Here is a 13,047-nt window from a genome sequence, read left to right as displayed (position 1 = left end):
AGTCTCAAGCCTGAATCTGTGTTAAAATCTTTTCAGGGTGCAAACAGTCTGGAGAACAATACGAGATTACATGTATTTTATTATAAGGTGTTTTTTTTTTTCCTTCTTTCCCTTTAGCTCTGACAGGGGAAAATCAGTAGGCTAAGAAAGGGAAATGAACAGTGTGGATAGAGCACAACACATCAGCCACAAATAGTCTGATATTTCATTATTTAATTTCACAATCACTAGGCTGCAGAGGCATAACAAACTGTGGGGAGAATAATCTAAGAAGGGTGTTGGTGTCTACTTGACAATGGTAACATGAGAGTTTAAAGAGGTCTGGCGGCTTTCTGAAAGTAAGTGCATGTCCTTCCTTCTCCCTCTCCTTCTCCATTCAATATAGATTAAAGTGACCTCTGGAGATAAACTCTACCCCCTACCCCCCCCCAGTAGTTCTGCAGTGTAGTTTTTATTTGTACAGTATGTGAAAGAAGAGTTCAGATTAAATTCCTGGCCTTTCAGAAAAGTTTGTCTGTTCCTTAAAAAAAAAAAAGAAACAGAAAGAAAAAAGGCTATTTTATTTTAAAGCCGGAGCCTCTTTCATGGTCCCATGATCTCATGAGTTCTTTGGCTGGCCTGTGACCTTTCAACCTTGCACTACATGTTTCTTTTCTAAATTAGCCAGTGTTGAGACATCAAGGGGGGAATATCAATGTTATTATAAAAGGCATCATTCTCTCCCAAAAATGTCAGCGTGAGTGAGTCATTGCACCTAGCTGCTTAGCTTTTGTAAGGCAGCAAGGAAGATTTGAAAGTGAGATCCAGAGTCTCCCAGTCCACCAGCTTCTATTTAAGCTGCTTTAAAAAGCAATGTTCCTGCATCTGCCACAATAGAGGCAAAGGAACTAAGCTTTGCTCCGTCAGCCACAGAAGAAAAGTGCTGCTTAAGGCAAAATTAAATACATGTGATATAAAAATAGATATTGCAAATAATTTATTTTCTAGGTTATGCTCAAAAGTAACACTGTAAAAACAAAGAAACAAAAACTTTTAAGTAAGAACTAAGTGTGCTGGATGGTTCTGTCATTTCTTACACCCAGTGTTTGTGCATCTCCTTGTATTCTGGCTTCTAGCAGGTTGAGGAAATTCAACCAGATTGAGAGCTCTGTTTTTGATCTTAAGAGCACGTGTTGCCTGGCATTTTGAAAAATCTGACACAGCATGGTTCTGTGGTCCTGCCAAAATAAGTGGTACAGAGCGAGACAGTAACATTACAAGAGGATGTTGGATTATAAAAGTGCTAAATCCTCAGCCAGGATAAATTGGTGTACCTTCACTGACATTGTACTGTCAGTGGGCTTGGCCTTTGAGCACCTAAAAATGTACATTCATACGCTGTTGCAAAATGCATCCATCTTAAAATGAAAAGCATCTTAGACCAGGTCCATTCCAGATGTAACTTTATTCACATGTAAAGTTACATCAGGAGTGAAGCTGGCACCCATCAAAGACTGTGTCACCTATTCATCATCTTACTAACAACACAGAGAAAAATGCATGGGAAGGATGCATTTCCAAACTCAAAATCAGATTTTCTCCTCTGCATGTGAAAGTCTGCGAAAATTTGCTGTTAGCTGTCCTGCCAGCTTGCTTTACTTTAACCCTAGTTTACTCAACACTGGGTAATTTCTTTAGCGCAGACAGTGTCTGCATGTGAGAGCCTCTGCTTGCAACTAAAGGTATTTGGTGCTTTTCAGTACAGTGTTGTCACTTTCCTCATAGTCAATTTCTCTGTAAAAACAGGTTATGTTGTACCTAAATCTGTGTGAGGGAAAAAATAAACACTTGAGCAAAACCTAAGATAATTGCATTAATTCATCCAAGTACTTTAGTCTGTAGTGTTTAATGTAGCAACAGCTGAGGATAAAGTGTCAGCTGAGAAATTCCATTAGCATTGCCAGATGCCTGTATGGCAACTGTACACATTTCTTTCTTCATGGCTGTACTTTTTTTTTCTCGCTGAAGGCTATGGGATGTCTATCCCAGTTCCGTGTGCACTGGACCAGTGCTCAGGGACATGCTTCTTTTGAACTCGTGTTCATAAGAACAGCGTGTGTTTCCACAGGCATTTTTCTTATGCCAGTGCCCAGAGATTGATGATAGTGAGAATGAGGGGAGATTTATACTTGATAAATCCCTTTAAAAAATAGTCAGCTTCTGTATATAACCTCTTAAATGATAAGAGGAAGTCCTCCAGTTGTGACTTGTGCAGGAAGTGGGAGAAATTTTGCCCTGTAGTGGTGTGCTAAAATCACATTTCTAACCTAGTAATTTTGGGACCTATTTTGAGCCATTTCATACTATCGAGCTAAGCTCTGTTTATCAAACATAAAGTAGGTTCAGTGCTGTGTCCGTCTTCTTTATTCACGGTCGCACACAACTGGGGGGAGCTTTTTTGAAAGTCATATCCACAAAGGATGAAATGTACTTCCTGGGGCAGACCCAATTAGCAGCAGTTTTTCTAATGAGTTTATGGCATTTATTTATTTTTTTGGCCTTTAAGACTTCTTTCTACTGGGAAATCTCTGCATTATGTATAACACAATTACAGTCCTGAAGGATGGAGTGATTTGTAAGAGGTCAGTAAAGCAACACGTTCCCTTCAGTCACTGCTGAAAAATTGGGTTGTTCAATTCAAAATACAGCATGGGGTGGCAATTACCTACATTAGCCAGATTCTCTGTCTGAAATTATTTGGTTGTTCGTAATCTCCCTCTGAAAAGTACTAACCACACACAGAGGAGCTCAGCGTTGCATTTAAAGGGAACTGGTGTGTGCCACTCAAGGGTGGAACAGCAGGTTGGCCGAGTCTTGGCTTACACTGCTGCACTTGTCCTCAGTGTGGCCCCCCAGCGTCTTTTCCTCAGCAGCCAGGTTTGTGATCATCCTCCTGGAGCCCAAGTCTGGCTCCCCTGAGATCTGGGAGGAATCTCCAGCTCTGTACACCCATTGAGTGATATTCTGGATTAACTAATGTGGACACGCAAATCCTAACGAGTCCTAGCATTTCTGTAGGGCAAATGGCTTCTTACCGAGACAGCTGAGATCAAACTGGATTTGTCGGTTGTACATAGATCCCCCAGCAATTCCAAGGGGCTGGTCTGATGGTTTTGGTGACCATATAAAACAGACACTCTTCCTGCGTGTGGCAGATATGCTTCAAGGGGCGAACTGAAGGTTTGCAAAGAAGGAAAATCCCGTGAAGAAGTAAGCAGCTGTAGATAGCAAGGTGTTATCTGGTAAATCCTCTGGATAACTTAATTAGATTTGATTCAGCAAAACACATGTCCAGCTTCTGCTGAACACCAGCCAATGTTGGGAAGGGGGGGGAATGGGGAGAGCTTTCATGAATTCCTGTAGGAGGAGGATATAGCAGAGATGAAAAGAAACAGGCAGAAAAGTGACTGAGATATTCCTACTTTGATGAAGATTTTTAATCTGAAGGCACCTGATTTTCTGATGTTTCTACAGAATGAGAAGTAGCATAAAAGTAAGGGAAAGGTGCTGAGGATTTCATTACGTGACATCAGTGAGAGGGAGGAAGCCACAGACCACTTGGATTTTGCACATCTTTCCCTTCTTCCTCCTCGTTCTGTGCCAGCTGTGTACTTGACACAGTGAATTCAAGTGGGAATGCTCTTTTCTTTTTATGTGGCATCAGAGATACAATGCAGTTTGATAAGGTACATGTTTTTTTTGCTGCTCTGGTTTTGCTCTTATTCTCCAGGTTGCAGTAACTCAGCATAGGTCCATTTTAGAACCAGATGGAGATCTGGTGGGTGTAATAGCTTTGCTGCATGTACAATTCTTGATTTGCATCAATATGAAAAATATAGAGATGTCCACTGAAATACAAAACTTTTTCAAAGCGCTAGAGAAACAGCAAACATCCCTGTGAAAGCTGAGGTTGTATAAAGCCTCAGTTCACGTGTGCTCTTTTTTCAAGTGTAGCTTTCCCCATTTGTGCCAGATGATTTGGCTCTTCTTCATCATTCTTGTCTCTACATAATGCTTGGATCAGCTTTTCAGCGGACATCACTTTTTGTCAGGACTGTCAAGAAGTGATCTCCACAGCAGGATGGATTTTCTGTCTCCCTGACTCTTGCTGGCTGCCTGTGTGCTTTTCTCCTCCTCTGCATTTTGTCTACTCATCTTGTGTTTTACTTTGCTCTTTCTTTTTTACCCCAGCTCTAGCTCTTTCTGCTAGTCATTAGACAATCTTTTGTTCATATTTTTCCAAGCTCCATTCTTTTAACTGAGAGTATTTAGAAAGTGGATCTGGTCCTCAAAAACACAAATACATTTTCATTATGATGCTTTGAAGATGTTTGTTTCAATGTTTGTTTGGTTTTTTTTGTTGTTTTTTGTTTTTTTTTCAAAATGTACCTAGCCACAATCCTGGGTATGCATAAAAAGTTTATCAGTGAAACAAACAGATGTGCCTCATGTGATTTAAGATTTGTTTGCCCAGGATTGGATCCTAGTCAGACTTACAAATAGGTCCTTTGTCAAAAAGCTTCGATCGACTTCTTTTTTTTTTTTTGTCTATTTATAAGCTGCTCATTATGATATTATGTGAGCATCTCACAGGCAGATGATCAGATAGAAGCCTTGTTATCCCTATTTAGGAGGTAAGTAACCTGATGATGATCATTTGATCAAGAAAGTTCGTGGCAGAGCTTGTACTTCTAGTTCTACCTCCTGAAGTGGTTGGGGAGTTACCAGTGTAATCTGTGCTGGCGGTTGGTAGCCTCATGTTTCACCAGAGGAAGAGCAGAGTGGATGTGAATAAGCGGTGTGTGCTGAGGTCTTTAAGGATTTTATCAGCAATGACATGACTTTAGTCCTTGCTGCGGGCACTGTTGTCACCCAGCTTGGGGAAGTGAGATGTATATGAACAAGGGAAATACTTTTGCCTAGGAAATGATATACAGCTCAGGGGATGGTTCACAAGGCCAAAAACCAGAGGTTTCAGTCCCAGTTCTTTCCTTGTCAGCAGTTAATATTTCAATGCACTTCAGCAGCTGTATGACTGCAGAGGGCTTTGTGCTGCAACCCGAGGGTGCAGCCGTAGCTCACAGAGCTTCCCCAAGGTCACTCCAAGCAGAGCTGGAAGCAAGCCCACTGTAGACAGCAACGGCAACTATCCAACCTCGGGCTTTGAGAAGGAGAACAGAAAATTAGGTATTACTGTGGTCCCTTGTGTGATCCCGAGTCACTGTGTATCAGCCAGACCAGATAAGAGGTTTCTGACTCTGCCTTTCTTCACTATCAAGTACTTTGTCTCTTCAGAGTTTGTATTCCTAGAGTCTGTTCCCCTCTACAGCCCCAAGTGAGAGGGTTGTTAATGGTCTGTCTGGAAGTATTTAATTTTCCCTCTAGTACCAGGAGGAGAAACCAAGATCCTGGTGTTCTGTAGTCCTGGCAGTATAGATTCTTGTACGGATTCCTCTGGTGCTTGTAGTCTGCTGTCATAGCAGTTGGATTAATTAAACGAGATCTCTGAGATAGGTCTCTAAGTGCTGTGTTCAAAGCCCGGGGTGTTAAAAGGGCGAGAGAATCATAGACTCACCTAGGTCGGGAAAGACCTTCAAGGTCATCAAGTCCAGCCATCAACCTGACCTACCAAGTCCCCATGAGTATAAAATTAGAATAAACACCCAGGAGTGAGGATTGAAATAACCCTGCATCATGTAACATACTTGGTAACCTGTCACATATGTAGTGCTCTTGCGCTTACAAAAGAGGTCCTTTTTACAAACAGGCTGGATCAGACTTTACATTATCCATGGCATATTTTTCCATGTATTTCTGGAACAAAGCCTATTTCCATGCTCTAGAAAGCCCACAAAGTGAGCTTCTGGCTGAGACGCACCAAGCTTCAGGCAACTCCAAGCCTCAGGTTTCCAAACCGTGTGCACCACTGAGAGATGCAGCAGGAGACCAGCAGGCGTGACCATTCGATTTCCTAGGAAAGCGACAACTTTCTTCTTCCTTACTGCCATCCTTCTCCTCCGCGGGGCTATTATTTTGCTGTCACTTCTCTCTTACTCATTCCTCCAGAGAGTAAGCAGTTCTGAAGAAGCAAGCTGGATGACCCAGCTTTCCTGTGAATTTTCACATCTGAGAGATTTGTCCAAAAGGTATGATCTCTGAAAAAATGTGCTGGTTTGGTGCCTGTGCATGGCGGCAGTGGTTTTTCCGTGAGGGTTTTCTGATGCTTATTGAGGTGTAAACTCATACAAGTGCTTCATCTGAAGGTACGAGTAGGTTCCCCCTCCTTTTTCCAGCGACAACAACTGCTCTTGGAGAAGCAATCTTTGGGTTCTCTCTGTGTTGTCAGATGTGCTAGATGGTGGCCAAAAGCTTGCAAGCTCATCTGTCGGCAAGTGCTTGGCCATTACCCCAACACACAGGTGATCGCAGAAGCCTCAGTTCTGCGGGAGGCAGGCAGAAACCCGGCTGGCTGAGGCACAGAGCCCCGGCTCCAGGACGGCATTCTGCCCTGAGAACGAAACTCCAAAGCAGGGACTGCAGCTGAAAATCCCCTCGCTTCCCCCGCTCTCTTCTGTGAGAGGGGCACTTAGCGCCTCTCCGGGACCTTGCTGCCTCCCGGTCAAGCTGTTTTCCGCACGTCGACCCGGCAAAGCGGCCGAGAACTCGGCCTCTCCTTCTGCGTTCCCCCCCCCCCCCACGGCCGGGGAAAGTCGGGGGCTCCGGGCCGAGAGCGCCCGGACCGCGCCGCTCGGGGCGTGCTTCCCGCCTGCCTTCAGCCCCCTTCCCCGGCGCCCCGCCGCCTGCCGGGCCCGGGGCTACGCCCAGCGCCCTCGGCTCGGGCAGCGGGGGCGCGGCGGCGGCGCTCCCAGCCCGGGGGCTGCCCGGGCCCCCCGGCGGGACCCGCGGCGGGCGCGCTGCGGGCGGGGCCGGCCCGGGCGGGAGGCGGGGGCGGAGCGCGGGGCCGGGCCGGGCGCGGGATTGGCGCCGGGCGCGTGATGCCACGTCCGGCGGGGGGAGCCCGGCCTCGCTCCGGAGCCTCCCCGGAGCCTCCCCGCCGCCCGGCTCGGCGCGCAGGTGGAGCGGTGCCGGCGCACGCACGGAGCGGCCCGGCGCGGCGCAGCCCAGCCGCGGGAGCAGCCCCGCAGCCCGTCCGGCCCGGCTCGGCTCGGCACGGCACGGCAGCATCGCGGCGGGACTGCCCGGGGATGCAGCCGCGCTAAGAACAAAAGCCCTCTCCGCGGTCACGCTCCGGGCTCTCAGAGCGCGCCGGGGAAGCGGCCCGGCCGGGTTGGGGTCTCTGCCCCCCGGCCCGCTGCGCTCCGCCCGGGCTGAGCTCCCCGGCGCCTTCCCCGCCCGCCGGCAGCAGCTCCCGGGAGCCGGGCTCCCCCTCGGCCAGCCGTCCCGCCGGGCTGCCCGGGGACGGGGCCGCGCCCCCGGCCCCCGCCGCCTCCTCGCCGCGGGACCTTGGCTTTGCCCTTCGCACGGCAGGTGGCGGGGCCAGCGCAGAAGGATGCGTTTCTTCCCGTGGGGATTTTGGCTGCTGTGTGTCGCCTCCGCCCCGGCTCGCGGTGACAGCGGCAGCAAGGCGAGGAGCTGCGCCGAGGTCCGGCAGCTGTATGGGGCCAAGGGCTTCAGCCTCAGCGGCGTGCCCCAGGCCGAGATCTCCGGTGAGTGCGGCGGGGAGGCTCCCCCCGAGCACCCCGGGCTGCGCCGCGGCTCTTGGGCGGTGCGAACGGCGCCGGGAGGAGCGGGGTGACCGCGGCGTGGGCTCGGGGCTGGGCTCGGGGCGCTTTTTTCATTGTCTCCTTTCCGTTTCGAGCGCAGCCGAAACGGTTTTGGGCTTTGGGGGCAGAAATCGGGAGAATCAAACTGTAATGACTTTCGGTCTTAGAGCTGGAAAATGCTCCGAGCTTACGAGAGAGAGAAGAATTGGTTTGGTTTTTTGTTTTTTGTTTTTTTTTTTTTTAATCTTCTCTTAGATGGGAAACAAACCCGTAAACGGCGCGTGGCAGTTGTTAAAAATGAAATGGGAGTAAAATGACCCTGTGTCAAGTGTGTAAAACACAGAGGAAACCTGAGCAACCTACATCAGTGTGCATCTTCTTGCCTACCTTTGTTTTTTTTTTGTTGGTATTCTGAGAAATCCTGGTTAATTTCATCTTCTTTACAGAAAACCTCTGAATTACCAAAGAATATTCAAGGTCTGATTTATGTTTGTTTTTTTTGTTACTGCTGTTGTTGTTCCTCCCTATGCTTTCCCTCAGAAAGCTTAGGGAAAATATATTTAGGCTTTTTTTTTTTTTAATCTTGTATAAGTTTTGATACACTAACATGTGACCCATATCTGAGAGCTTTCTCCTCACTTGCGGGAGCTTCTTTCTTCAGACAAAGCATAAAACATGCAGGCGTACGTGCCGAAGCCAACCTACAGGGACATCCCAGTAAAATTGCAGTTTGTAGTTCACATCTAAGCTACAGAATACCTTATGTTGAATATTTCATTGTGTAGTTTTACAGGGAAACCAATTCATTGTTTGACCCATGAGTGGAAAAGGCTGAACCATATAAATGCCTCATAAATGTGAACAAATTAATACTTTCTTAAGTTACAACCAAGAGTGAATATCTAAAATAAAATGAACAGTCCTTGAGGTTAAACAATGGAGAATTTCAAAATCGTTTGAACATCACTATTAATAGAACAGTAATTCAGTTAAGCAAGAAGGTGGCTTGTTATAAATTTGCATCTACTTATTAAAAATGTGAATACATTAGCAGTCATGTTTCAAGTGGAAAGTTCGTGGAAGACAAACTGTCTTGTTTACAAATACTTGGGGAGATGGCTGTGGCATTGTATGCAGCGATAGTACTGGGGGGTGGGGGGGGGCAGTCAGGATCTTGTGAGCTGCGGTTATGAGCAGCACAGACCAGAGGATAGCTGTGAGTAAAACGTCCCTACATGTTGTTGTGATTTAAAAAGCGACACAGGACACAAGTGCTTCTAGGAATCAGGAGTTTTGTCTCCTGGGTGCTTTGAGTGCTCACCTTGTTTGTCTTAAGCATCAGTAGTTAAAATTGTAGTATCAAAATGGGCATCTCTGGTTGTTGCTGTAAACAAGGAAACTCTACAGATAAATGCTATAAACATTTGAGAAATACCGCATGGAAAATAATATAAAGAAGTGCTTGTGGGGGAAAAGGTTTGACGTGCAAACTTGGCTCTGCTGCTGTTATTAGCCTGGTCTTTAGAATGGCTAACGGACTTAATGATTTTCATTAGTAATTATCATGTGTATCTTATGACTGATAAATATCCAGGAACGCCCTTTTCTGTTGCTGTAGTACTCACCCAGTGCAGTTAAAACATCAGCGTGCTTTAATACTAGCCTCATAAGCGTTCCTATTAAAATGTAGTGTTGTGTGTTGTCCATGCCTTTAGCAGTTGTGCAGGTTAGTGCAGAAGTTAATGCTGGTTTAGTTGTCCAAAAGCAAGAATCTCAAGACCTTCCTGTGGTATCCCCACAAGTAGTAAGTACGGTATCATGCAGTGTCTAACTCTACACTTTGATGGATCGCTTAAGGCTGGTTTTAACAGATTTGGTTCAGTTTGTTGGTGATGGGGGTTGTAATCTGTACATAGAGAGTCTTGTCAAGTTGCACGTGATTGACATCTGGAAGTGCCTATGCCATTGGACTACATTTTAAAATGCTGTTGAAGATGGTTCGTTGATGGCTCCAGTTGGACACGTGTCAGGTTTCCTAATGGTGGCCTTTTCTGTGTTGTTAGAGATGTTCAAGAGCTCCCCCAAGAACCATGTTCTTATCTCATTTCCAAGTCCCCCAGAGGCAACAGCCCTTCTGTTCCCCCCTCTCCAAGAGGATCTTTCTATTCCTTCTCTTTCCATTGCATTGCAAAGGGGAAAACTCATTTCTTAGCACCGTGGCCTCGTCCCCGAAGCAGTGCTGCCCTGCTGGGCTGACTGTCCTCCCTGCTTTCAGCTGACTCCAGGTGCTGCTCGGTGTGGGTGCTGTCACACCAGCCTGGCACCAGGAGCCAAACCACTCGCTGCTTGCACCCCCGGAGCTGGAGTTCAAAAGGAGTTTAGTGTGCTCCCATGATGTAGACCGTGACTCAGGCTGAAATGGCTGAGTTTATGTTGGTTTTAGCATATTTACTGCATGCTTTACACCTTCTAATCTGTGTTCTTTGTTATGATTTAAGAGGATTATGAGTAATACAAAGTCTACACAGCTCAGCAGAAGGTAGTCCCTGCTTATGACTGTTCAGATCAGTTACAGAAGCAGTCACACAATTATTAGCTGGCTAACAGATAGGCATCTGATTTAGGGACAGACTCTTGGCCTACCACGTTTCTTACAGAACACCTAGACAGGGGTGTCTGTTTTTTTTGCTAGTGCAGAATGTCTTTAACGTGCCTCAGCACTTAAAATGTGTCAGGTACTGCTATTAAGTGTGTTTAGGGAATATGCAAGGTGTTATATCTCTGCTTTGAAGTCAATGGCAAAATTCCCAAACGTGAAAGAAGCGTCTGTTCGTATTAGTAATCCTGACAGGCCCACGTACACCCAGATTCTCAGGTGCAGATCTGCCTAGAAGAGAGTTTCTGATGCTGGGGGAAGCACTCCCTGCCGCTTGGGTTTGGGAAAGTTACAGCATTTGCTCCCATAAAGCCAAATTATCTGGAGCAAGGTTTTCCTGGGTGGGAGTGTTCCACCTCACTGGCTGGGTGACCTGTGCCCACCTTCAGTGATTCCTAAAAAATATGGGTAAAAGCTTCAAGAGCTACCAGTTCTACTTTCTGTTGACTCTTCTGGAGGTGGCAGACCTCTGTTTCTGCTTTCCCATATTCTCGCTACCCATGTGCCGTTGCAGGTCTCCTCTGGTGACTGAGGGTGCTTACAGAGCCCTGCTCTAGGTCTACCTCTTAGTGCCAGTGCTAGGGCTGGTGGTCTTCTTGGGCTCATAGTAAGGTTTGTGACAAAAGGGAGAGCCTACTGCAGAAAATACTGCTCTTTGGGGAGCATATCCAGCTTTCTCTGATGCCTTGATGTGAGTGCCTTAACGTTGTTGATGGTGACTGCTCCCAGTGTCTCAAGCTGTGATAGTTCTCCTCTGTCCTGGAGAAGACTTAAGAATTTTAATTCGACATGGATATCCTTGGCCCTTGCTCTCTGTTTAGGCTAGACTTGTGCTTTTTGCTTCGGTTTGTTTATTTCAAAGATTAATCCTTCTCTGACTTGCCTTGGGTTTTGCTGGTTGACGTGGGTATGGGTATAATGCCTCAAAAGAGGAGGGCACAGAAGAACTCCAGGCAGCAGTATCGCTGTTGGTCCAGTTATGTGTCACAAGACTGTTTCCTTGGTTCCTTAGCTGAAAGGAGTCAAAACCAAACTGTTTTCATCTTCCAGTCCTTATAGGCCACATAATGCCTTCCCGTAAGGAAAGCATTGCCAAGCACGTGTGTGAAGAGTCATTTGGTGGAATGTTAGCTAAGTAAAGAACAGGTCTGGCTACAAGGCTGGGCTGGACGAGGCTCTCGGAGTATAAAGAGGGTAATGAAATACAATATTGGATGGCATTTTGAATTCCGACAGATGCAGTACAAAAGGCATAAATACAAAGATGGGCAAACCTGCATCTGCGGTTCAGAAAATCAAATCTGGGGCTCCTCCACTCCCAAGGAAGGATCTTTACTGCTTAATTGAAAGGGGAGCCTCTCTGAGGTTGTTGCCACATTTGGTTTCTGTTTACTCGAGGCAGACACGGTTTCTCAAGGTTAGCTGCTATACAGTGAACTCCTGGATGCAATATCAACCAGTTTATGCTAATTAATTTAAGGGAAAATTGGAATGGCCATTTTAGCCTGCTGGGTTTAGAATGCTATTTTTGATGAAGCAAAGCACACTGAATTGTGCCTTTTCTTCCATCTGGCAAATATATTAGTGTGAATGTTGGAGCAGGCTTTGCTTGAACTGTGTATCTCCATTTCTGTTTAACTTATACAAGTTTATATGAATATGTATAGTTTGTTTTACACTTTGATTGTTGTGTTAATTTGTCAGCACAGAATGTGTGCATACAAAACAATTATGAAAATTAGATTTATGGAGAAAAATGGGCTCCCTCTAGTGGTTAGCTATCGTTCGGAGCAGCGTGTGTTTTAGCGGACCGAGAGCTTGCCTCTGCTACATTTGAAATCTGGAAAGCTTTATACTTAGATATTCTTTAGAGTTTTGTGTTGGTGACATTAAGAGAAGCTGCCTTTCTGTCACTGTGATATGGATGACTAAGCTCTCAGCACATAATTATCCTTATCAGCTGTGTCTGACAAAACTATTTCAACAGCTCCTTTTTGTTGGTGAAGCAAAACATGATTAAGCCTGATATTTTCCAAAAAATTTGCATGCATATATAGCTGGAGACGCCTACCACCCTGTGAAACTAGTGTTCACCTTGTTTCTGCCTTTTCTGTTCTTGCCCTGTGAATGCCCTGCTTTGTGTAAGAACAGATGTCAGTCAATCTCTAGATATGCCGGATGTGTTTGATAGGAGATGCGCAGCTTTTGGCAGGGATCGTGAAACAGTTGGTTTAATGTTCTATTGCTTTCAGTACAATTGCCTCACATTGAGGGGACCGGATAGAGGTATTCCTCTGGGTAATTTCAATAATTAAGTGTGCTTTGACTTAACCAAAGGCAGGGAGGGAGCGAGCTGCTAACTTGATTATCAAAAACGTCTACTTAGAGCCAGAGGTTTTATTTTCCTCGCAGGTCACAGCACTCTCTGAAAAGAGGGGACACTGAGCACCTACCCATCACCAGCTGCTGAGCATAGGCTCTGCACCCGCCTGGGGTGGGGGACTGAGCATCGTGGGCTTTTAGTGCAGCACCAAATTGCTTTGGGTACAGTATGGACAATGAAGGCAGGATAAAAGGATGGCCGCTGTCTCACAGAGCTGTTGGTCTGAGGAGTGATCTGCCCCTGCT

The 13,047-nt window shown here is 46.2% G+C and overlaps 1 protein-coding gene across 3 annotated transcripts in view; it reads left to right on the top strand.

Moving 5' to 3' along the window:
• GPC1 (glypican 1) overlaps positions 1–13,047 on the top strand; it is a 225,237-nt gene that overhangs the window by 17,596 nt on the left and 194,594 nt on the right. Inside the window, exon 1 of one of the 3 annotated variants that reach the window (XM_048077297.2) lies at positions 7,090–7,706. The exons of the other annotated variants lie outside the window; for them this stretch is intronic. Within the exon in view, the coding sequence (XP_047933254.1) occupies positions 7,550–7,706 (157 nt within the window). The 5' untranslated portion in view covers positions 7,090–7,549. Of the gene's footprint in view, positions 1–7,089; positions 7,707–13,047 lie in introns of those variants that run through there. 3 annotated transcript variants of the gene reach the window in all.

The sequence above is a fragment of the Anser cygnoides genome, chromosome 9 (assembly GCF_040182565.1).
Source record: "Anser cygnoides isolate HZ-2024a breed goose chromosome 9, Taihu_goose_T2T_genome, whole genome shotgun sequence".
Lineage (NCBI taxonomy): Eukaryota > Metazoa > Chordata > Aves > Anseriformes > Anatidae > Anser > Anser cygnoides.
This window is presented reverse-complemented; position numbering and strand designations above follow the sequence as displayed.